We start from the raw sequence: 22,773 nt of genomic DNA, 5'->3' as shown, positions 1-22,773 counted from the left end.
GGGATGGATTGGACATTCCGTTCGTGATTTATGGCATTTTTTGTGATATAGGCCCCTCCTACTAACTTCGGAAGACGATTACGGCCGAACGATACGCACTTTCAAAATTCTGCAGTTCAGTTTTAATTGGATGGGTCCAGAGATCACGTGTGCCGATTTCTGTGAGATTTGGACAAAATCTGTAGGAGGAAAAGCAAAAAGTGTGTTTTGGACAAAATTAAAAATGGCGGAAAATCTATCATGGCGGAAATGGGCGTGGCCTATATGGGGAGATGCGTCATGACCCAAGGAATCCAGGGAAACAATATTTTTTATTTTACGACCTATGGTTCAAGAGTTATAAGCCAAAAGGTAAAGTGGGCTGTTATAGCGCCACCATGAGGCCGACCGATAAAATTTTAAGGTTAAATAATTTTAGGGATAATGTTGAATTATCCCTAAAAGTTTTGTAACTATAGTGATTACAGTCTCCGAGGAACAAATACTTGAATGTGAATTTTTGCCTTTTCCCATTCATGTCAATGGGGAAATTTAATTCACTAATAAATTCATATCAATTAAACTATACAACATTTCTCTTAACAAAATACAAGCACACGATTCCCGATTTTTCCGGTCAATTTGACATATGGCTCAAGTGCGTACAGCGTACAGTGTGGGAGGTATAAAGCGTCAAAATAAAGACTACTCCAGTGAAATAATAAAGTGTCACAGTTACAAGAGTCTGGTTGCCCATTCGGGCAACCACACTAATCAGGTCATCCTGTATTTGAGAAGTGTGCAGTCCCTTCTTTTGAAGGTTACTTTTTAAGTATTATTTTATAAATGTTTCTCTTGCATTGACTAGAGACGTGCAGGAGTGTACTAGTGTGTGTGTGTGTGTGTGTGTGTGTGTGTGTGTGTGTGTGTGTGTGTGTGTGTGTGTGTGTGTGTGTGTGTGTGTGTGTGTGTGTGTGTGTCATGTATATATATATAAAAATAAAACCAATAAATGCCATTTTAAATCCATCCTGGGTCCCCCCATATAATTCCACTTCTCCAGTTATTTAAATAGTTCCCCTTGAAATAAAGTGTAAAAAAAGAATGTGCAAAACTCTCCCATGAAAAATCTGTGACAATTTTATTATAAAAAGTAGCACCCAGTCTCTCCTTTGATTTAAGAATATTCTTGGTATTACAGAGGTTTGGTCATCAAACAAGTTTCAGTTTAACACAATTAATTTATATATTCCCTCACGTTAACAAGCTTTGCTTGTTATTACTGTACAGTGTACATACGCTAATCACATACTAGATGATGTGAAAGCAGTAAATTCCAGTGGTGACATATGAAAGGTTATTGATTTGTTGTCATTTCACTGGTTATGAGAAGATGACCCTTATCTGGATCCACAGCAGGATCGTGTTACTCTTCTCTTCTTAGAAGTAATGCTGCTGGCCTTCCATCTGGCTAATTCTGTTTGAGATGTCATCAAGTGGACGGATAGTCAAGGAAATCCATGCTAGAGATGTGAACAAAATGTGAACTCAAACCACATCATGGTATACATTTAAATGTTTAGCCACCACGCATCATCATAACACATTATAACTTTAATTTAATATTCTAATCATTTTTGTTAATTAAGGCTGCAGATTAATGGAATTATGAAAATGTGTTATTTTTGCCCATGTAGCAGAGACAAAAGGATATGTTTCCTGGTCAGTTCTTGTATAGTTGATATGACTTTTTTCTGAAATGCAACCTGAGCTTCACACATGCAGGCGTTCTCAGATATTTCACTTCGCATTTCCTCTGAAAGTCAGATCAGGACAAAGTTAAGTCACATTTAACCTCTTAAATTGTATTATTACATTACACATGGGTGATTTCAGTGGACTTGTGGGCACTAAAGCATTATGTGATTATGGACCTAAAGAAATGTTCTGTTCATGAAGGCACAATATTATGATATGTGTGGCGTGATTATGGTATGGGTACATTTAGTAATAATCAATGAGGTAACATCCTTTTTTGACATTAATCAACAGAAAGGATTTCTACAGTGTGGGAAGCGTGAAGCGTCTAAGGCATTTATTAGAGGTAAATTCATAGCGATCTAAAAGGAAAAAAGAAAGCATTGAACAAATACATAAATTGAAGGTGAAATTGCAAATTGTTACATTAGAACATTATACAGAAGATGTACATCAAGAATTATGCATGTAAATTTCAATTGAATGGGATAAGAAAACAGAATTATTTAGACACATTTTTATGACGGGGGAGAGAATGCTGGAAAGCTCCTGGCTCGACAAGCAAAGAGAGAATAACTGTGGAATAGTGTTGTTCAATTAAGAAGGGAGATAATCTAGTTCTAAAGAAATCAATACAGTATTTCAACTGTTTAATATAAATATATACCCATCTACCTCTAACCATGAGCAGAGGGAGTTAGAAGATTTTCTCTCCAGGATAAATCTGCCCACAATGACCCTGCAACAGGCAGAATGTCTGGATACACCGATTACTGAGGAGGATGTCAGAAATGCCATTACAGTGATGAAAATGGGGAAGTCACTGGGTCTACATGGCTTTCCCATTGAGTATTATAAAAAAATGATAGATATATTGGCCCTTATTTTGACTAAAGTGTATTTAGAAGCATTTACCATTCTACCAAATACTATACATTATATAGGGACACCACACCACAGACAGACCTATGAACTTATAGGCCTTTGAAGTTTAATTAGTGATTAATCGATTAATTAGGATCAAAATTGATTGTTAAAATATATAGCCTATATTTTTTAATATAAAAAGACAATCTGTTGTAACAGCTATATTGTCATCCAAACCCTGCCCATAGTAACTACACTTTAGAGGACACCATTTATTTTGTTAGCTTAGGCCTACTGCAGGTGACTTGAATGCTATATGCTATGATGCAATGCTGAGTACATGGGCTACAGGGCAGGCCTACCAAAGTGTGCTTGCCCTTTTAGACAGGTCCTCAGGGATGGAACCAAGCATCTCTTGGGCTGTCCGGTTGTAGGGGTGGCGGGACTTCAGTCTGCATGGGGGTGCTGCCTTAGTTGTTGTTTCGTGCAGGATATGCCAGTTGTGTTCTTGGGCTTTCCTTACAAGTGCGAGGGCCTCTCGTTGGAGGCCAGCCGGGGCAATTCCCGCTAGGACGGGCAGGTAGGACACAGAGGTGGGCTTCAGGCAGCCAGTTACGATCCGAAGGGCATTGTTGATGACAGGATCAACCTTCTTCACGTGTGGGCTTCTACTCCAGACTGGGGCACAGTATTTCGGCAGCAGAGAACACCAGGGCTTGTATGGAACCCATGACAATTAAATAAAATTTCTCTGCATTCGTGCCATCATGTCTCCCACCTCTGCTCAATCAAGCTCAGTTCAATACCAGTACCAGCTTTGATAGAACATCTGGAAGACTTCATTTACTCTTTTAATCAAGCTTCAGCAACGTTTGCCGTTTGCTGTGACAGGAGCTGACACCAACATTCTTTGGTGGGGGGGATATTTAGACTCAGCAGCCTTGTGAAAAACCTATAGTGCCTAGAAGTAATACAATACTTACGTGAGCATGTTCTCTGGTCTGCGTTAAGCACGTATCCCCTGCGACACTCGCAGATGTATGAGTCACCGTTGTTAACGCATGTATGCTGGCAGTTGTGCCCCCGGGCACACGCCTCTGGAACTGGAAAGGGACAAAAGTGACATAGTCACTGAAGAATATACTGCATGTATACCATTTTCCAAAACATGTCTTTATTTGCTGAAAACAAGCTCATAGCTTGTCTGAAAGTCTTAAATGGACGAGAGAGAATAAAGATATTTGTGCGGCAACTTTGATTTCACTGTTCTGCACCTCAAAACGGATCATTTTAATGTATACGTTTATTTGGACGGGACAGAGCATACTAATGAACACCACACATAAAAAACAAGCAACATTACAAAATAGAGCACATAAACCTTACAAAAAAAGGGTACAAACAGAAGAGACAAAACAACAGTAAAAAAGGCCTAGTTTTGACCTAAATATAAATGTTAGTGTGCGTTGCACTCCTCTGAGCAAATTAAAGTATTTGAGGCAGGCAGATTGTAAATGTTCTGCCTTATGTTCAATTGCATCATTGAGAAAATACTAGTAATATTAGATTTTTTCCCTTATAGCATTCATGACTTACGCGTGGTTTCCTCTCCTGTCATTGGCTCCCCCTCTTCGTTATCGTAGCCGGCGTAGACTGACACCTGGTAACGTGTTGCTGGAGTGAGATCCTCCAAAGCCGTGTCTGTGATGGCTGCTGGCACGGTCTTCTCACCGGTCTCATCAGTAAACGGAGACTTCCACGTGACCCGGTACTGATGAACCTGACCGGGTGCTTTTTTCCAGGACACCCCGAAACTGGTTGACGTGACGTCTTTGGTCACTAGTTCTCTGGGTGAGCCGATGTCTGTGGGACAAAGGCAGGATGTCAGCAGTTACTACTAGTACATACAGAAAGCATAAGCCAATTAATTTTCAACTATATCATTACTTCAAACGATTTCTGATAACTGACATTCAGAGATATTTTTGTTCTCAATATTGTGAGTGCTCATATCATTCATAAAGGAAAACTTTTATTTTAACATGCTCATAATAGTGCTCAGTGCTTAAAGTGACAGGTGCAAAAAAGCAGCAAACATTTCGGTCAAAGGCATGTTGAAATAAAACAAAACATATTTTCTTTTCGTCTCTTTTCTTCTTCTAGTACCTTTCGTGGTTTCCATTCCTGTGAGTGGCTCCCCCTCCCCATTGCCGTAGCCGGCGTAGACCGAGACCTGGTAATGTGTTGCAGGAGTAAGTCCTTCCAGAACCGCAGCTGTGATGGCTCCTGGCACGGTCTTCTCACCCGTCATGCCAGTGAACATCGACTTCCACGTGGCCCGGTACTGACGAACAGGACCCGGTGCCGGTTTCCAGGTCACCCTGAAGCTGGTTGTAGTGACGTCTTCAGTCACTAGGTCTCTAGGTGAGCCGAGTTCTGCTGGACAAAGATTAGAAGTTGGGGCCTTCAAATTCAAAAATAGCAAAAGTATATCCACAAGCTCATTCGAGCTAATAGATCTGCTACTTTTGATACGGATACACAAAAGGTTTCTGCACGTCCGACAGCAACGATATACCGACCATATTAAAATGCCATACATAGCGTACATAAATACTCACCAGTGCTTTTTGTAGTTTCCATTCCTGTTAGTGGATCCCCCTCTCCGTTGCCGTAGCCGGCGTAGACCGAGACCTGGTAACGTGTTGCTGGAGTAAGCCCCTCCAGAACCGTAGCTGTGAGGCCTCCCGGCACCATCTTCTCACCGGTCTCCTGAGAAATAATAGACTTCCACTTGACCCGGTACTGACGGACGTTGCCAGGCGCTGCCGTCCAGGACACCCCGAAACCGTTTGTTGTCACGTCTTTCGTCACTAGGTCTCTAGGTGAGCCGAGTTCTGCTGGACAAAGATTAGAAGTTGGGGCCTTCAAATTCAAAAATAGCAAAAGTATATCCACAAGCTCATTCGAGCTAATAGATCTGCTACTTTTTTTTTTTTTTTAATACTGTTTTTATTAGGCATTTTTTGTATATGACAACTTATATGACAATCTTTGACAATAATAATGAGTTATTCAGTTATAAAATGAAAGATAAAGACAGGTAATGTAAATTCCACATACAATACATAATAAAAAAGATATATAAATGTGATAAAAACGAAAAAACAAAAAAACAGTTAAACAACGACAAATGTGAACAGACAAACAAAACAAAGACCACAGGACAGACACTCTTGCTCTCAAAACTTTCCCAACACGTTGTTGTAAATTAACAGAATTACAGACATTTCTTTTTAAATGAGAATAAATAAAATAAAATAAAATCCTCAGTTCCTTTTTTTTCTTTACTTTTCTTTCCAATTTTCTAATATGTTATCTATTGTGTAGGAGGGGTTAGCGTGCACCTATTGAAATGGTCAATGAAGGGTTGCCATGTCTGGTAAAATCTATCTTCACTCCCTCTCAATTCAAACTTTATCTTTTCCAATTGCAAGTAGTGCATAACATCTTTCATATATAGATCTGCTACTTTTGATACGGATACACAAAAGGTTTCTGCACGTCCGACAGCAACGATATACCGACCATATTAAAATGCCATACATAGCGTACATAAATACTCACCAGTGCTTTTTGTAGTTTCCATTCCTGTTAGTGGATCCCCCTCTCCGTTGCCGTAGCCGGCGTAGACCGAGACCTGGTAACGTGTTGCTGGAGTAAGCCCCTCCAGAACCGTAGCTGTGAGGCCTCCCGGCACCATCTTCTCACCGGTCTCCTGAGAAATAATAGACTTCCACTTGACCCGGTACTGACGGACGTTGCCAGGCGCTGCAGTCCAGGACACCCCGAAACCATTTGTTGTCACGTCTTTCGTCACTAGATCTCTAGGTGAGCCGAGTTCTGTGGGACAAATGCAGGATCTTAGCAGTCAAACTGGAAAGTTTGTACACATTATAGTACACATTATTCCACGGAACGAATTAGGCAATGGCTTAACAATTATTACTTCAGATGTGTGGGACCAGGGTTCATTAAAACAGTGCTGATTGAGAAAGTGGACTAAACATGAGTTGGAAAGCAGAATGAATGTCTTCCATCATCTGTCCCCGTCTTAACCCCTCAGGGTCTGTTTTTCCGACAGAAATACAGTCCTGTTGTAATCGACTCTTTCAGCAAAACACAAATCAGCCTCTGTCAATGGACCTTCGTTTACAACGGAATCTGAAGGAAACGGAACTTCAAAAGGTGTAGGTAGGGGTCGGCAATATGGTGATGAATATCGTCTCCACAACATGCCTTTTCAGAGATATCGTATAGATTTTCCATACAGTGAATGAACATTTTCTGATTTGCAGTTCTATACCTTAATTTATACTTCTATAGAATGATGGTTTCCTTATTTTGGTCTAAATCGTCTCTAGGTGGTTGTACAATTTGACAAATAACCATAAAAACCAACAAAGAATTGTTATAATACTTTGAATCGTGATACTGCTTGAAAAAGAATTGTGATATTATATTTTTCCAAAAGAGTGGCACTGTTAGCCAAAGTGCCAATTATTTATCAGGATGCAGAGTAGGAACCAACGTTTCAGCAGATGCAACTGCCTTCTTCAGGGTATCAGTACATACTGCACATGTAAACAGCTGCTAAAGACATCTTAAATTGGAGTTCTTTTTGTAATACAATTTAAATAGTCTTGAGAAAAAATGCTGCAATTTTTCCCAAAGTGACTGCAAAACAAATGCTATTTGTTTCTTTATACCCTGCTTTCTACCCTGTATAACATCATATCATACTATAATTAACCGAATGTCTGAGTGTCTGTCTGTGTGTGTGTGTGTGTGTGTGTGTGTGTGTGTGTGTGTGTGTGTCTGTCTGTCAGAAACAGTGCCGTAACTCCTTACTGCCTGCACCAATCACTCCCATCACACACAGGCATTGACCATATGAATATGGAGGGCGTAACGAAGCCCTTTTTTCGATTTGACACATTAATGATTATTAATTAATTTATTAGTCAATTACAAACGCACCCGGGCGCAGTACCCTTCACGGCCACAAGGGGGGGGGGCAAATATCTCACAACGGGACTAGTGTATATAATGATGCAATGTGACATAGCTCTGTTTACAAAATGCTGTACCCCCTCCAACTGTATACTTTCCCCATTTTCAACTGTTTTTATTTTTACTTTGGCACTTGCTTTGGCAATGTAAACATATGTTTTCTCATGCCAATGAAGCTCCTTTGAATTGAATTGTGATTTGAGCTCTCAACCATTGCCACATTTACGTCAAAATAGTGGTCATAGGAAAACATTCTGTAGATATAATAAATGTCCCATAGCCAGATGGAGGTCTGCCTGCCTACGCAATAGCGTTGCAGAGATAACGTTCTTGGCATCAACACCGCGAGGGTCATAATTCACTTAATTGTTCCTGCTACCTGCACTCAACTGTGATGACGCAGAGGAGCTGTGTCTCTCTCCTATTAATGGAGTGAGATGTAACCTAAAGTATTGATCAGGTCAAAGTTGCTGATAAATCTGCAAGAATGAAATGTAGAAAATAATCTAATTTAAACACTGGCACTATACCATTTTCATTTGGTAAATTGTCTACATTTATATAGCACCCTTATCCAGTATCCGGGTAGCTCAGTCGGTAGAGCTTTCACCTTTGGAACACAAGTTCATGGGTTCGATCCCGGAACACCGCCATGAGTAGCATCGCTTGGGTGTAGTAAGTCCTGCGGGAAGTGTGGAGCTCCACCTCAGCAATCCATCTCCCAGGGGTCTAGCGCATTGTTACGGGGACAGACTCCTGACAGACTCCTGCGTGATCCTGGGGCGGCAGTGGCTCAGGGGTAGAGTGGCTGGATGGTAACTATAAGGGAAAATTAGCGAAATGTGTGGCAAATCTGCAAAGGAAATGCTTACCACTAGCTTTCTTCACAGATATCTTCATAAAGGTTCATGAATTTGTTCCAACCCAACTCCCTTGGGAAACTTTGCGACAGCTGCTGAAAGTTGGGGCACCATTGAACAACCAATATAAGGCAACATTTTCAAAATGTCATTATACTTTAAGTGCATGTGACATGTGCATGTGCACAAAAAACACTCATCACAAATGTGATGAGGTCAGCACATTTGGGCACATTTGGCCAAGTGGCTATGGCCAAATTTAGCCCAAGGAGTGTTTCCGTGCAAAACTAATGCTTGGAATGGATTCAGCATCATGAAAACCCCCTAGTTTGACATGTCATGTGCTACTTAAAGCATAATGAAATTTTGGAAGTTTTGCCTTATTTTGGTTGTTAATGGTACACCAACTTTCAGCAGCTGTCACAACGTTTCCCAGGGGAGTTGGGTTGGAACAAATGTATATGTTATAGTAGCCACCTTTATGAACACATTTGTGAAGAAAGCTAGTGGTAAGCATTTATTTTGCAGATTTGACACACATTTTGCTAATTTTCTCTAACTAAACCGCAAGGTTGCCAGTTCAAACCCGGGCTCCCCCAGAGTTAGTGTTGAAGTGTCCTTCAGCAAGACACTGAACCCCTAATTGCTCCTGATGTGCTGGTTGGTGCCTTGCATGGTTTCCTGCCGCCATCAGTGTATGAATGTGTGTGTGAAATGGGTGAATGTAATGCACAATCTATGTAAAGCGCCTTGGATAAAGGCGCTATAAAAATGCACCATTTACTGACAATAAGCCACTCCCGACCTACTTCTTTATCCAAAGTGCTTTACAATGTTAAATGACATTCACCCATTCACAGCAGAGGCAACCTGAGCATCAGGAGCAGTTAGGGGTTCAGTGTGTTATCAAGCACACTTCAACACAAAGCCAGGAGCCGGGAATCAAACCAGAAAACTTACAGCCACTCTACCTCTTGAGCCATGCCACCCTATTGTATAATAGTCAAGATTAATTATTTTGACTATACTCTATATAAGCTAATATATGATTTCCTCACCAACTCTTGCTGTCTGACTGAATGCTTTCTTGTATAATTAGCATATTATAATTGCCATGCTGTTATGATTACACATTTTGGTAATGCGTACTGCGTGAAACATCACATTGTGTGACAATAGTTGCACACTCTATGATCAATCTGTGACACCATACATAATAGTACTATGTGTAACGACTTGGACTGCTAGGAACAACCCAAAACATTTAGTGAAACAGAGCTGATCTCAAGCGAATCCCAGAGGGATAGCGCAAATTGTATCACCACTCAGCTTTTTGCTTTCTCACTGGGGGGTTTTAGAGACATTTTCGAAATGCCAGTTATGCCTGGAAAAAATTATGTGAGTGTTGTTTAGAAATGCTCAGATCAGGAGACAACATAATGGGGATCTGTGCGAAACCTGATACACTGCACCACAACAAACGAATGAAAACGTTTGAGACTCTTACGTGAGCATGTTTTCTTGTCTGTTTTTAACATTATATCCTGCTTGAAAATATGAAGTGCCACCAGTGTTGGGCAGTAACAAGTTACTAGTAATTTATTTCTGTAATATTATTACTTTACCCAGTAACAAGCAGTGTAAGGTATTACTCTGCCAAAACAGTAATATTATACCATATTACTTTTGGGTGGTCATAAACAAAACAAAAACATTCAACCTGCCATCCCTATTTTTTGCCATTACATCAAAATCTTTCACAAACTTTCAAACGACACATTGTGAGCCTGTAGATCGGCTATTTTTGTGGGTTTCTTTGGTTGTTTTTCTTAAGCTATAGGGGGGGCTGCAGCCAGAGGCTATATGGCTCCTATAGGCATGGAAGGGTTTGGAAACCCCTTACCTAGACTACTAGAACAACTCAATACATTTGTCACTGCCATTGTTGACACATTGTAGACATGGAACATGTGGTTATCTATCTCTGCATCCTTTCCAGCTGTCCACACTCAATTCCACACTGAATAATCAAAATGACAGAGAACAACCTCAAACCTAAGATCACAGTGCAAACATGTTCAACAGCATCCACTAGCTGTGGATGGAGCTTCTGGACAACATGTATTTTATTCAATCTTAGAAATGTAACGGACTCCGTGTGGAGTTTGCATGTTCTCCCCGTGTCCCCTAGGCTAGGGTAGGTACCCTCACAAAAAACATGCAGTAATCCTGGTCTCCAGCTCAGTGGCCTTGTGTTTAGAGTGTCTGCCCTGAGACTGGGAGGTCGGGGCTCAATCCCAGGCCGGGTCATACCAAAGACTCTAAAAATGGGACCCAGTGCCTCCCTGCTTGACACTCAGCATCAAGGGTTGGATTGGGGGTAAGTCCCTGCGACATACTAGCGTCATGTCCAGGGGGTGTACTTGTACATCAAGCTGCCTCACACTACAGAAACAGGAGATAGCCTCATGGCTCGGCAAAGCTACTACTTATTAATCCTGGTCTCTAAACTACGCGTATCTTGGGATAAAAATTATATTTAAAAAAACAAATGTAACGGACATCTGTGGGAAAGCCTGACATTTTCCATTAGTAAAAGGTCAGGATTCTTACGTGTACATGTTTTCTTGTCCGCATTCAAGATATAGCCCGCTCGACATTGGCAGATGTACGAATCACCACGGTTGACACATATGTGCTCACAGTCGTGTCCAAGGGCACACGCATCCGAACCTTGAAAAGAAACACTTCCATATTTGACTGGGTTTGCCTGAAGACATAATCATTAATTGGATAGTATTGATGTATTAGTATTCAAGTATTTGTTATTTCAATAAAACACTTTTACATTCCCAAATTATATCAAATTTGGTTTCAAAGTTACTTAGTTAGTGTAAAAGTAATTCACATCTAAACCAATTGTTGTCTCCAACTTTAGCTTAGACAGAACCACATTTGTGCCATGCGTTTAAGTGTTATTTGTTTCTATGAGTAATGGAAGTTGACGTAGTTCCTCATCACATTCAAATGCTACATTTCACCTTCATGACGAAAAAAACTTTTGGATTTGGTATTTGCATTTCAAGACACTGTATTAACAGAAAGTGATAGTACTTTGTTAGAAGGAATTCCCCACTTGGAGTCCCAGCATTTTCTTTGTGCAATAAATTCGCCCAAAAACATATTTTATATTTTATATTTTTGTGTCATGAATGATGAGCACATTCACAAATGTGAAAATAATGCGGCAATAAATACTATACATTTTTTCCAATGCAAATTAATGATTGATGCATTTTTTTTATCGCATTCGTCACTCTCCCAGTGTGAAAAAACCAACCACTTGAACCCTATAGCATCCCTGTGGGGCGAACATTCTGTGAAAATAGGTGATCTACAAGCTCACAACGCACCACAACATGAAGGGGTTGTGAGCTTGTATATTACCTTTAAAAAAAAAAGTAGTATAGGGTTTAAGAAGTGGTTACATCCGTTAAGTGGTTAACTTTGTCCCGCTCAGCTAATTCAAAAGCAAGCTTTTGAATTTGCATAAATGGTACCATGTCTTAAATACAGCACTCGACAAGCTGAAAGCCAGGAAAGCCCTTGGTTATTAATTTATAACGCATTGCATTTCTTAGCACTCTTTAGTTCCAAAAATCCAAAAATTCATTGTCACTAAAGAGGCTTGTACAGTAAGAAGAGACCGAAAGATGCAGCATTGCCAACAGCCTGCAAGCAGTCATAGGCCACGTACTTGTACGTAGTACGACGCAAAATATTCTAAAGCAACTTGAAATGAGCTACAGTAGCTTTTCAGACATCTTTTCTGAGCACCTTTCCTAATTCCTTTAATTTTACTACCCGTTAGGCCCAAACCACACCAATGCAACTCCTTGCAACTGCCATTAGGTATAATGGTTATATGCAACTTCATGCAACTACTCTCAGCCGTTTGGTTGCAAGGAGTTGCATGGCAAATCATTGGTGAGGTTTGGGCCTTAGAAGAGGACTTTGGTGACATGGGATGTGTGTTGATACACTGGTGAGCAAAATACATAATACTGAATTGTTCATTTAAACTATACTGTACATACTGAATTTGGTTTTGGTATCCCATAGTGATTAACCACTTCATTAGAACCATTTCTTCTTAAATATACAATTTAGTATTACAGTGGCATAGGTAGTGGTGTATTTTTATCTGCTTTCTAATATTGTTGTTTGGAAAATGGCTAGAAAGGCTATCACAACCCTTGAACCCTAGTGTTCTCTGATTTATTCTCACATTGTAGATAAATTGACTATTTTGCCTTTTTCTATAGTGTTTATTGAGGCTCCGTCAGATATTTCAGTCCAAGCGAATGCAGCAGCTTGTGGCCACAACAGGCAGCTGAGCAGGGCACAAGGGTGAAAGGCACCGTTTAGCGATCAGTGTGACAAATATGAGCATCGCCACATAAGGTTTCCACCATTTTAAAGTTGTCAACTAATCAGGGCTGACTCTGAGTTGGCACTGTAGGTCAGCCAGTGGTCAGAGTTGTGTCTTCTTCTTTAATCTGGTTAATAATAGCAGGTCTGCACTGTACCCATTTACAGGAATCACCTTGAAAACTAGTACAATTAGTGGCTGACCCTTTCGGAAGAGTAAACAAGTGGCGGTAAATCGCCAGTGTTACCTTTGCACTCGTTCTGAATCGTAAAGAAGAGGACAGTTGACTTTAGAATGGAGATGGCCTTCTATGGCAGTGCTGCCCATAAATTCACGTGCGAATGCAATGGGATGAATCGGACATACCAGTGTTTAGGCCTACTCCGGGGATGTCCGCACTCCCCTCATCATCATCCTTACCACACAAGGTTTCCCTAAATTTGGAAGTGAGCTTCTCCATGACACCATAGGTCTCCACATAGAAGACGTGCTCGTCCAGTGGGAGGCTGGCCATCTGGCGGAGAGACTCCATGTCAGCTCTGTCCACTCCTACCGCGTAGATCTCTATCCCTGCCGCCCGGGCTGCCGCCGCTATGTCCTCCACCTTGTCCTGGGGTCTCCCGTCCGTCACTATGATGGCCACTTTGGCGATGGACATCTGGCTGGGCCGAGCGCCAGACTCCGCGGTGAACGCTTGCTCCATGGCCGTCTTGATGGCCATGCCTGTCATTGTGCCTGAAGCGAGGGGCTCGATGCCAGCAAGCGCCTGCTTCAGGGCGCCCTTATCAAAATAGGTATTCAGCTGGAAGTCAATCTGCACGGTGCTGGCGTAGTTGACAAGGCCCACTCGCGTGGAATCTGAACCGATCTCCAAGCTGTCCACCAAGATTTGCAGGAACTCCTTGGCCTTAATGAATTCAGCCGGGCGCACACTGCGGGAGCTGTCTATGATGAAGACCAGGTCTATGGGTCGATTTCTACAATTTGTGGTTGCTGTAAGAGACAAAGACAAATAGAGATTACTTTTTTTTTAATACGGCAAAATGCATTCCATTTTATCATTTTGACATACAGGGAGCTTAGATAGGAAGGAAGATGGACACTATCCTGGAGAACCCCTCCATCACCTAAATCCTCACGTGCACCATCAACCATCACGTGCATCATCAACTCTCCTCTGACACCACCTGTTCCTTGTGCCAGTTGCCACCAGGCTCCACAATAGACTGCATAACTGTATTTCTCTTTTCCAGAAGATGGCATAAAAACCATGTCCTGTTCTGGGGTCATTGTCCCATAGCTTAATTTAATTGGGTCAGCTGTCAGTGTGTGCGTGTGTGTGTGTGTGTGTGTGTGTGTGTGTGTGTGTGTGTGTGTGTGTGTGTGTGTGTGTGTGTGTGTGTGTGTGTGTGTGTGTGTGTGTGTGTGTGTGTGTGTGTGTGTGTGTCAAAACATGTAATTCAATCAAGGGTAAGTGATATATTTGGTTAAAACAAGGCATTTTCTGTTGTTTCTGAAGTTGAAGTCCTATATTCTGATCGTTGCTATAGTGTTTCCTCAGTGCCAGGGGTCTCCCATCTTTCCAGAGCTTTAATAAACAGAATGAAAATACATTTTCAGGTGGGTTGCCAAGTTCAGGCAATCATAAAAAGTTTTTGGCTACCCATCAACTTCAAATGTATATAGTGTATACTGTATAGTTCCCTTGTTTATCCTGTATCCTACATTAATTTTCTCAATCGCTCATCAAATTGGTAATATCCAGACCTGAAAATGGATTTTCCAAGAGCTGAACAAACACTATAGCAATGAGTAGGCCTATAAAATATGTAGCTATTTAACATTTTAACACAATAATAATAATAATAATAAACTTTATTTGTATAGCACTTTTCATACATAAATGCAGTTCAAAGTGCTTCACAGGGCAGGACATAAAAATAAAATACAATAAAACACAAGTAGTTAAAATGATAGCAGAACAATAGCAGAGAACAAAATCGAATATAAGAAACACAATATCACTTAGGCCTACCTATCTTTAGATAGTGGCCACCATTTGTTTATTTATTTTATTCATTCATTTAATTTACATTTTATAAATAGGGCAAATACATAATGTAATCATTATGGAATAATGATTATTGATTATGATTATTAAGCTAATAAATATAGAAGCATAGGCGAACTATATTTAATGATTTCAATTGTATTACATTCCACATCCACTGACATAAATACAGTATAGCCGGCAAGCCTTAAAAGGTATAATAATAATAAGACATATGATGTACCAACCTCCATAGTCCCGTCCACGTGCATTGTGTGACAGGTGGTTGTTGATGTTGACAGCGGGCTGCTGAGCCTGCAAAGCGGGCTGGATGCTCGGCCGAAACCCTTGGCTCAACGTGCGATGACTTGGACGAACGCCTTTACCAGACGTCGTTTCACGTGACAAAACTTGATGATCGTACGTTTGTTCAACCACCGGTTGTTGTCGGACTCTTGGAGGAGAGAACAGTGGAGACACTGGCGAAATGGGCCTGGCGACGACGACTCTGTGGTTTTGGTGAGGTGACTGAGGTCCATGGCCACGGCCATTTAAACGTGGCTGCGTCCCTTCGGTCCCCGACGCCAGGATGCCAATGGAACAGACAAGAGTGATTAATAATAACGTCATTTTTGTCTGCTTTCTATCCGCTCCCGCAGCAAGTGCATGAAGGCAGTGAGTGGGCCCTCTCTAAACGAGTTGACAGCATTTATATGTCCACACAGACACATGCCAATGGTGTGGGTGTTGAACTACCCAATCCTGAAGGACTTGCATGGAACTTGGGAGGTGCAGTGGAAGGACATGTGAAGGGATAAACCTAATTACCTCAATGTATTGCCCGGGTAAACGAACCCCGTCCCAACTTGGGGTGTCAAACCACAATACTACGAGGTGCTCCAGTCCAGTACTAAGTCCAGTATTTAACCTTTAAATAAAGGTTCATAAATAAACAAAGTCCAACTGAGATTTGTATCTTCTCAGTTTGTAAACACACCTGCAGGCTACTCGCTTCCAGAAAAGTGCGAGGCACTTTACACAACTCTGACATCTAGTGGTATGTCTAAGCAAGTACAGGTTACCCAGATTAAATGGGTCTATACTAAATACTGTAACTATAGTTACAGTATTTAATTTATCTTCCTGTGTATAATAATTAACGACTTACACCCTGCTACTTGTAGGCCTACATAGGGTGTAGGCCTACTTGTAGGTCTACATAGGATGTAGGCCTTTCCCATCTACTACACCAGAATCAGCTTTATTGTCACATGTTGTACAGGTAAAACGTGGGTGAAATTAACTTTTTACTCCTTTACCCTAATTTGAGAGGCAAGACAAATGGAAGATTGGCACTTTTATTTTAAAGGCAAATCATACTAGCTACACACTGTCCCATAAACATCCAGATGCTTTTGTAAGATTATAGCCTATGCAGTAAACACTGGCTTGCCTTTAAATGCAGCATTAAAATAAAGCCAGGCAAAATAGCAATAATTCCACTATGACAATGAGATGCACCAAAAGATGGATGTGTCAAGTCTAAGCCATGTCATATTGTTGTTCCCATAGCTGATTATGATAATACTGAATTATGATAATACTGTTATGCCAGTTTCTATTCCTTCTATGTGTATGATTGATTATATGAACATAAGAGATTATTGTTCCCTTGGTTTATTGCTCCCAAGGCTTCAGGAAGAGCAAGCGCATCATTCTGCAGATAATATCATAATGCAAATATATCTCACTTCCTCTTGTTGTTATGCTCTTCCTCCAGAAGCCCTTCATTTAAACTAACGCATGGGTACATACAGTACATACTGTAGCACAACTTTGTGGTACTAGTAAGGTGTGGTACAAAGTGTGCACAATGTGGCTGTCATTGCTATTTGTAAGTGTCTTGTGTCCACTTTGCTCTTGTTCAACAATGGTGTCTGCTCCTGGGGACATACTCATCGGAGGACTTTTCCCTATTCATTTGGGAACTAATAAAACCAAAGAGCCTTGGCCTGGCCCCTGCTATAAGTGAGTACAATTTGACAAAAGGTCGTTGCATTGTTTGAACAAAGGGGACTTCAACTTAGTTGTGTATAGGCCTACTGTCAACTCATGAGTGTTACAATTTATTGGAGAGCTTAGATTTTTATTTCATTTTTATTGATTGATTGATTGAATACTTTATTAACAGTTTGCAGAAAAAAGCACAGGAAAGTACAGTTCAATACAAGGTCTGCTAATAGAATTTAAACCCAAGAAAGCTTATTGGCTTGTTTCCATTGGGGTGATGGGGTCCTTCACACTCAATTCATCAAAGTGTACAAATCAAATCAAATGGACCCCTACGGAACCATTTTAATTGATTTATAGTATACGTACTCAGATTTACAAACGGGTAAGCGTCCATTTGGTTCCAGTTGTGCACTCTCAGAGTTAAATTAAACTTGGGGATGTTACTGTTCACTCTATGTTTGCAGCTATGATTTCCAGGTGTTCCTCAGAGCTCAAGTGATGATCTTTGCTATCCAAGAAATAAACCAGCAAATGCCAAAGGTTTTGCCCAATGTGACGATTGGATATGAAATATATGACACTTGTGGAGATGTAACAAAAGCCATCAATCATACCCTCCGCCTGATGTATGGCAAACCGGATAACACAAGCCATTGTGAGCCCTATGATCTATCTAATCCACGTGTTAAAATAGTGATTGGTGAGAGGACTTCAGAGGTGTCAATCGCTGTGTCACGACTCCTTGCTCTGTCCTCAGTACCTCAGGTGAGTTTTTATTTATTATTAATTCTTACTAACCATAGTTGATATCCCTATTTGTTTTTTAGAAGCTAATACTAATGAGTAGATTTACATTACAATGACAAACATTATGTACGGCAATTGAATGCAAACAATAGTTGAGAAATACCTTTGCACACCTGGCTTAGGAGCAGGTGCATAGGCAAGTGCACAATACATCAGTAATACAATAAAATAATACACCCGCACACTGTCAATCTGCACGGTACAGGAGAACATTTATTAAAGGAAGCAACGTTTCGGTCACTTATGTGACCTTCAGAAATCAATGCAAACAATATCTCTTTGGTTCTCCAATTATTTGCAGCTAAAACAGGAACTAACTAACAAGCGTATATGGTTTTGTTCAACAGATAAGCTATGCAGCAACAAGTGAGCTGCTAAGTCGCAAGTACAAATTCCCCAGTTTTCTACGAACTATTTCCAGTGACGCATATCAAACAATGGCCATTGCTGAGCTGGTGAAGCAGTTCAACTGGGAAACAGTGGGTATCGTGGGAAGTGATGACGAGTATGGCAAGTACGGCTCTGAACGGCTCATTGACCACTTCAACGACAAGAATGTATGTATTGACTTTAAGATGATCCTGCCTGATGATTTCAGCTTCAACAAGAGTACACCAACTGATATGCTGATGGAATTGATAAAGAACTCCTCTGCTGAGGCCATAGTCTTGTTCACGACAGAGGCCAATGTTAATATCATCTTAGAAGCGGCCCTTCAACAGAACCTCAACCGGACTTGGATCGCAAGTGACACTTGGTCCACGTCCAGGTGGATCTCAGAAAAGACAGAAATGTTGAAGCGTGGGCAGGTCTTTGGATTTGTCTCTAAGAGGAATGAAGTGCCTGGTTTCAAAGATTTTCTCTTAACAATGATCAAGGAAAACACAACCATTCTCTTCAAAAAACATTTGTCTTACTATCCTCCCTGTCCCAAGTCATCTGATTTGACTGACACTGAGAACTGCTCAAAGGAGCGACGATGTATGGACCCAAGCTGCCTGGTGCATTATATTGACCAGGATGAATCATACAACATCTACTTGGCTGTCAAAGTCATTGCCGAAGCTCTGAGAAGCCTGCTAGGGTGTGATAACAAAATGTGCAAACGTGGTCCCAGAGATTTTACAGCCTTGAAGGTACATCATAAATAATTCATAATTACTACTACTATTACTATTATACTACTACTACGTGCACACACACACACACTCACGCACGTGCACACACACACACACACACACACACACACACACACACACACACACACACACACACACACACACACACACACAGTCACACAATTTACAATTTAGGCATTTAGCAGACGCTCTTAATCCAGAGCGACTTACATTTAAGCAAGAACAAAAGCATGGGAATACATCACATAAAAGCATTTATCAATATCATGAAACATGCGTAAGCTAAGAAAGTAACAGTGGAATATCTATATAATGAAACTATACATACACTATACATATAAACTATACATATTTACTACTATGCTATACATATGTACTATGGCGTGCTATGACTATATACAATACAATTATAGTGCTGTCTACATACTGTAACATGCTATAAGTCTGTATCAACTGCTATCTAAGGGGTTAGGGTAAGTGCTATGGGCCACACACACACACACACACACACACACACACACAAACCCAATGCTTCATTTTAGAGTGTTTTGTGAAAGTAACACAAATCATGAAATGTCTCGCACAAGTAAATAATATTATGCAACATTACTTTTAGTTTAAATGAATAAGCCATATGTAGACTAATAGATAGATGACATGTTTAGCACACACACTGATTTGCTCATTGACTCCACAGCTTCTTGAAGAGATCAGGAGAGTCAACACTTGTGTGAATAACATTACACACATATCCTTTGACCGAAATGGAGACCCCAGCATTGGCTATGATATCGTCAAATGGGACATGAATGGAAATTCGATTCATATAAAAAGAATAGGAGAGTATTGGCCATCTGGAAAAATTGAACTCGATCATGATCTCCTTTGGAAAATGCAGAATGTTACGGTAAATTAGCTGCCTATATTTGTAGCATCACAGCAGATTGTTGTCTAGAAATAGATGTATTCCCTTATTTCATTTATCTTGTTCCTTACAGGTAACGGCCTTCAACTGTGAAAAAACCTGTGCACCCGGATACGAGTTAAAAAGTGACGCGGAGCAGTGCTGCAAGAAATGTGTACCATGTACTGAGAGACATGTGTCCCCTGGAGGAGGCATGTTTTTATATTGTTAAGCTAAATGACTATTTAGACATGGGCTATAGAGGGTGCCATATCCCTATGATCCAATGCTAGAGAGGTTGGGTAGCTTTTACAGCCACTGATAGTTTGCATGTTATGTGATCAAAATACTTGGTTTGGCAGTTCCTCACTCACGTGACATACATGAATCTGTATTTTACAGGCATAGGAATTAAGAACCCTTTCTAATTAATTATTTGATGGTCTGTAAGCCAATAATGTTAGATAATACTATATTGAATACTGTATAGGAATTTAGCTCAAATTGCAATTATTTGTTTTATTCCCACAGGTAGGGAGTGCACTCCTTGCGATGAAGATCAGTACAGTTCTAAGGAGATGGACAAGTGTTTGAATATGACTACTGAATTTCTTGAATGGTCTGATTCCTTCGTTGTCATTTTGACCTTCTTTGGAATACCGGGGATCATCGGCACGATGTCGGTGACTGTTTTCTTTGCAGTCCACAGAAACACTCCAATTGTGAAGGCTGTCGGAGGCTGGCTATGTTTCCTCGAGCTTCTATCTTTGCTTGCCTGCTTCTGTTCTACATTTGCATTCATAGGAAAACCCACTGAACTGTCCTGTCAGGCCGGCTTGCCTGTTTTTGCCCTGGCTTACACCCTCTGCGTTTCCTGCATTAAGGCCAACCTCATCCAGATCCTAGTGGGTTTTAGTTTTGACCAGAGGGAGGGATCGCAACGCCTGCTAAAGAAGCTGAACAAACCTGTGGCTTTGGTGGTCATCTTCTCTATTCCCCAGTTGGCTCTGTCTGTGCTGTGGCTGACCTATCACCCCCCTTCTCCAAAAAGAGAGACTATTCACTCGAGTCACTCCTTCATCCTGGAACACTGTTCCAATGGCTCCAATACGTTTCTAATCTCCATGTTGGTCTACATTGCTCTGCTGGCCGTGGTCTGTTTCCTGTTGGCGTTCAAGGGGAAGCGGCTGCCTGATCTGTATAGAAACGCCAGCTTTATCACGATGAGCATGTCGCTGTTTCTAGTGGTATGGATCGTTTTTATTCCGATATACATCCATGTGAACAATAAGTACCTACGGGCCATAGAAGCCGCCGCCATTCTCGTCTCCAGCTACAGCATATTTCTCTGCCGTTTTACCCCCAAGTGTTACATCATGATGTTCAGGAAGGAGCTGAATGATGAGAATGCCATCGTTAATTATATCAGAAAGCATTATGAACTGAAAGGCATGTCTGTGATGAAATCATAGATCATAGACCTTTATCAGAATACAAATCACAACATGGTTCAAATACAACATTTTCTAGAGTGGGTTCACTTTTGTAGAATTTGCAGACTGTTGGGCGGTCAGATCAACATATCCGCCTGGGTGACAGTAGACTGCTGGGCGAGCGCTGGCACTCTGGCATGGGATGAATTCTGTACTGACCATATATGGAGCGTGTCTTGAGTGTACAGGGTTTGATGAGGTCAGATCAACATTATGGAATGTCAGAACAGGTCAGCTCCATATATGGAGGTCTAAGGGCGGCAGCGGGGCAGTGTCTTGAGTGTACAGGGTTTGATGAGGGCCAAGGCTGGGCCGGGCCTTAATTTTCGGGCCTGTTGAGAGCTCGGTTAGTTTTCACCGGCTGCCAGGCGCGGCTACACTAATAACTTTCAACAGTCGACTGCATGCCATGAACACATTGTTGCATAATCACCTTAAAGAAATACTTCTTTCCAGTGGTGAAAGTAAACTAAATACATTTACTCATGTACTGTACCTGAGTAAAATGTTGAGGTATTTGTACTTTACTTGAGTATTTCCAATTTCCAGGACTTTTACTACATTTCAGGTCAAGAATTTCTTTGTACTTTTACTCCACTACATTTATTCGAACACTTTAGTTACTTGTTACTTTGTAGATTTGTATTACAAAAAACATACATTAACAACTTCAACCTTGTATACATTTCGGCCATTTGGAAATAGTTGATTTGCAAGCTCACAATGTGTCACATCTCGACACATTGAGAGCTTGTAGATCGGCTATTTTCAAAAGATTTTGTAATTTGTACACATTATAAAAATTGCATATATAAAAACTACAGGTATGAATAATGTATCTCTTAATTGTTGTAATGTTCTTAGGATTATTTGTGACTATTCATATATCCTACTGTACAGTATGTTTATGAATCAAAGCAGTATATTTATTTGATTTATTGATTGCTGCATACTGTAAGCCTATACTTTTCATCATTATCATTTTCCAGAGATGACTAAACTGTGTGTGTCATTTGTAATAAACATTTAAAATAATATAATGTCTATGGCATTGTTGTGCAGTTATAAACACATACAAATAACTATAGTTATCCGTTTGTGACTTGATTACTGGCGCCACCAAAAGGTCAGAGGTCAACTTCCCTTCAGAATGACCTGACTGACACAAGGTAGTGTTTCAGGCTCTCCTTAAAACTCCAGGCTTTATCTGCTTATCAAAGGCTTAGCCAGAGTAATGAAGACATTACATTGATAATCTAGTCTACCAGCCTGAATTGAACGCGTGTTCAAAATAAAGTGGTCTTTGAGTCAGCAACACTGGTGCCACACTGCGTGCACGTCCACTAGGTGGTGCAATGGTCAAGTTGAAACCATCTGTGAATGACACGTTTTAAGTTA

General features: G+C 40.7%; 2 protein-coding genes across 2 annotated transcripts; one reads left to right on the top strand and one right to left on the bottom strand.

The window, feature by feature from the left end:
* Positions 1 to 1,658: 1,658 nt before the first annotated feature.
* LOC310877770 (collagen alpha-1(XII) chain-like) lies at positions 1,659 to 15,570 on the bottom strand (the record flags this gene model as incomplete). Its single annotated transcript, XM_083791719.1, has 9 exons — positions 1,659 to 1,795; positions 3,588 to 3,707; positions 4,201 to 4,467; positions 4,771 to 5,040; positions 5,226 to 5,501; positions 6,232 to 6,507; positions 11,151 to 11,270; positions 13,390 to 13,962; positions 15,444 to 15,570. The coding sequence occupies 9 exons, from the start codon at positions 15,568 to 15,570 to the stop codon at positions 1,659 to 1,661; spliced, it is 2,166 nt and encodes a 721-aa protein (XP_083647845.1).
* A 1,321-nt stretch (positions 15,571 to 16,891) lies between these two features.
* On the top strand, positions 16,892 to 21,368 carry LOC310877387 (G-protein coupled receptor family C group 6 member A-like). The gene is made up of 6 exons (XM_083791218.1): positions 16,892 to 17,047; positions 17,497 to 17,797; positions 18,187 to 18,975; positions 19,676 to 19,885; positions 19,977 to 20,098; positions 20,418 to 21,368. Exons 1-6 carry the CDS (start codon positions 16,893 to 16,895, stop codon positions 21,352 to 21,354), a joined length of 2,514 nt encoding a protein of 837 aa, XP_083647344.1. The 5' UTR covers position 16,892; the 3' UTR covers positions 21,355 to 21,368.
* Positions 21,369 to 22,773: the final 1,405 nt, after the last annotated feature.

This window comes from Protomyctophum parallelum (genome assembly GCF_964188405.1).
Source record: "Protomyctophum parallelum genome assembly, chromosome: 20".
NCBI lineage: Eukaryota > Metazoa > Chordata > Actinopteri > Myctophiformes > Myctophidae > Protomyctophum > Protomyctophum parallelum.
The sequence above is the reverse complement of the archived record's forward strand: the minus strand, read 5'-3'. Positions and strand labels throughout refer to the sequence as shown.

What these genes read in the sequence shown, in the direction of transcription:
- LOC310877387 (XM_083791218.1), top strand. Translation starts at nt 16,893, where the DNA reads ATGTGGCTGTCATTGCTATTTGTAAGTGTCTTGTGTCCACTTTGCTCT. An exon ending in GAGATTTTACAGCCTTGAAG is followed by an intron (nt 18,976 to 19,675) that starts GTACATCATAAA and finishes TTGACTCCACAG; the next exon opens with CTTCTTGAAGAGATCAGGAG. An exon ending in GGAAAATGCAGAATGTTACG is followed by an intron (nt 19,886 to 19,976) that starts GTAAATTAGCTG and finishes TGTTCCTTACAG; the next exon opens with GTAACGGCCTTCAACTGTGA.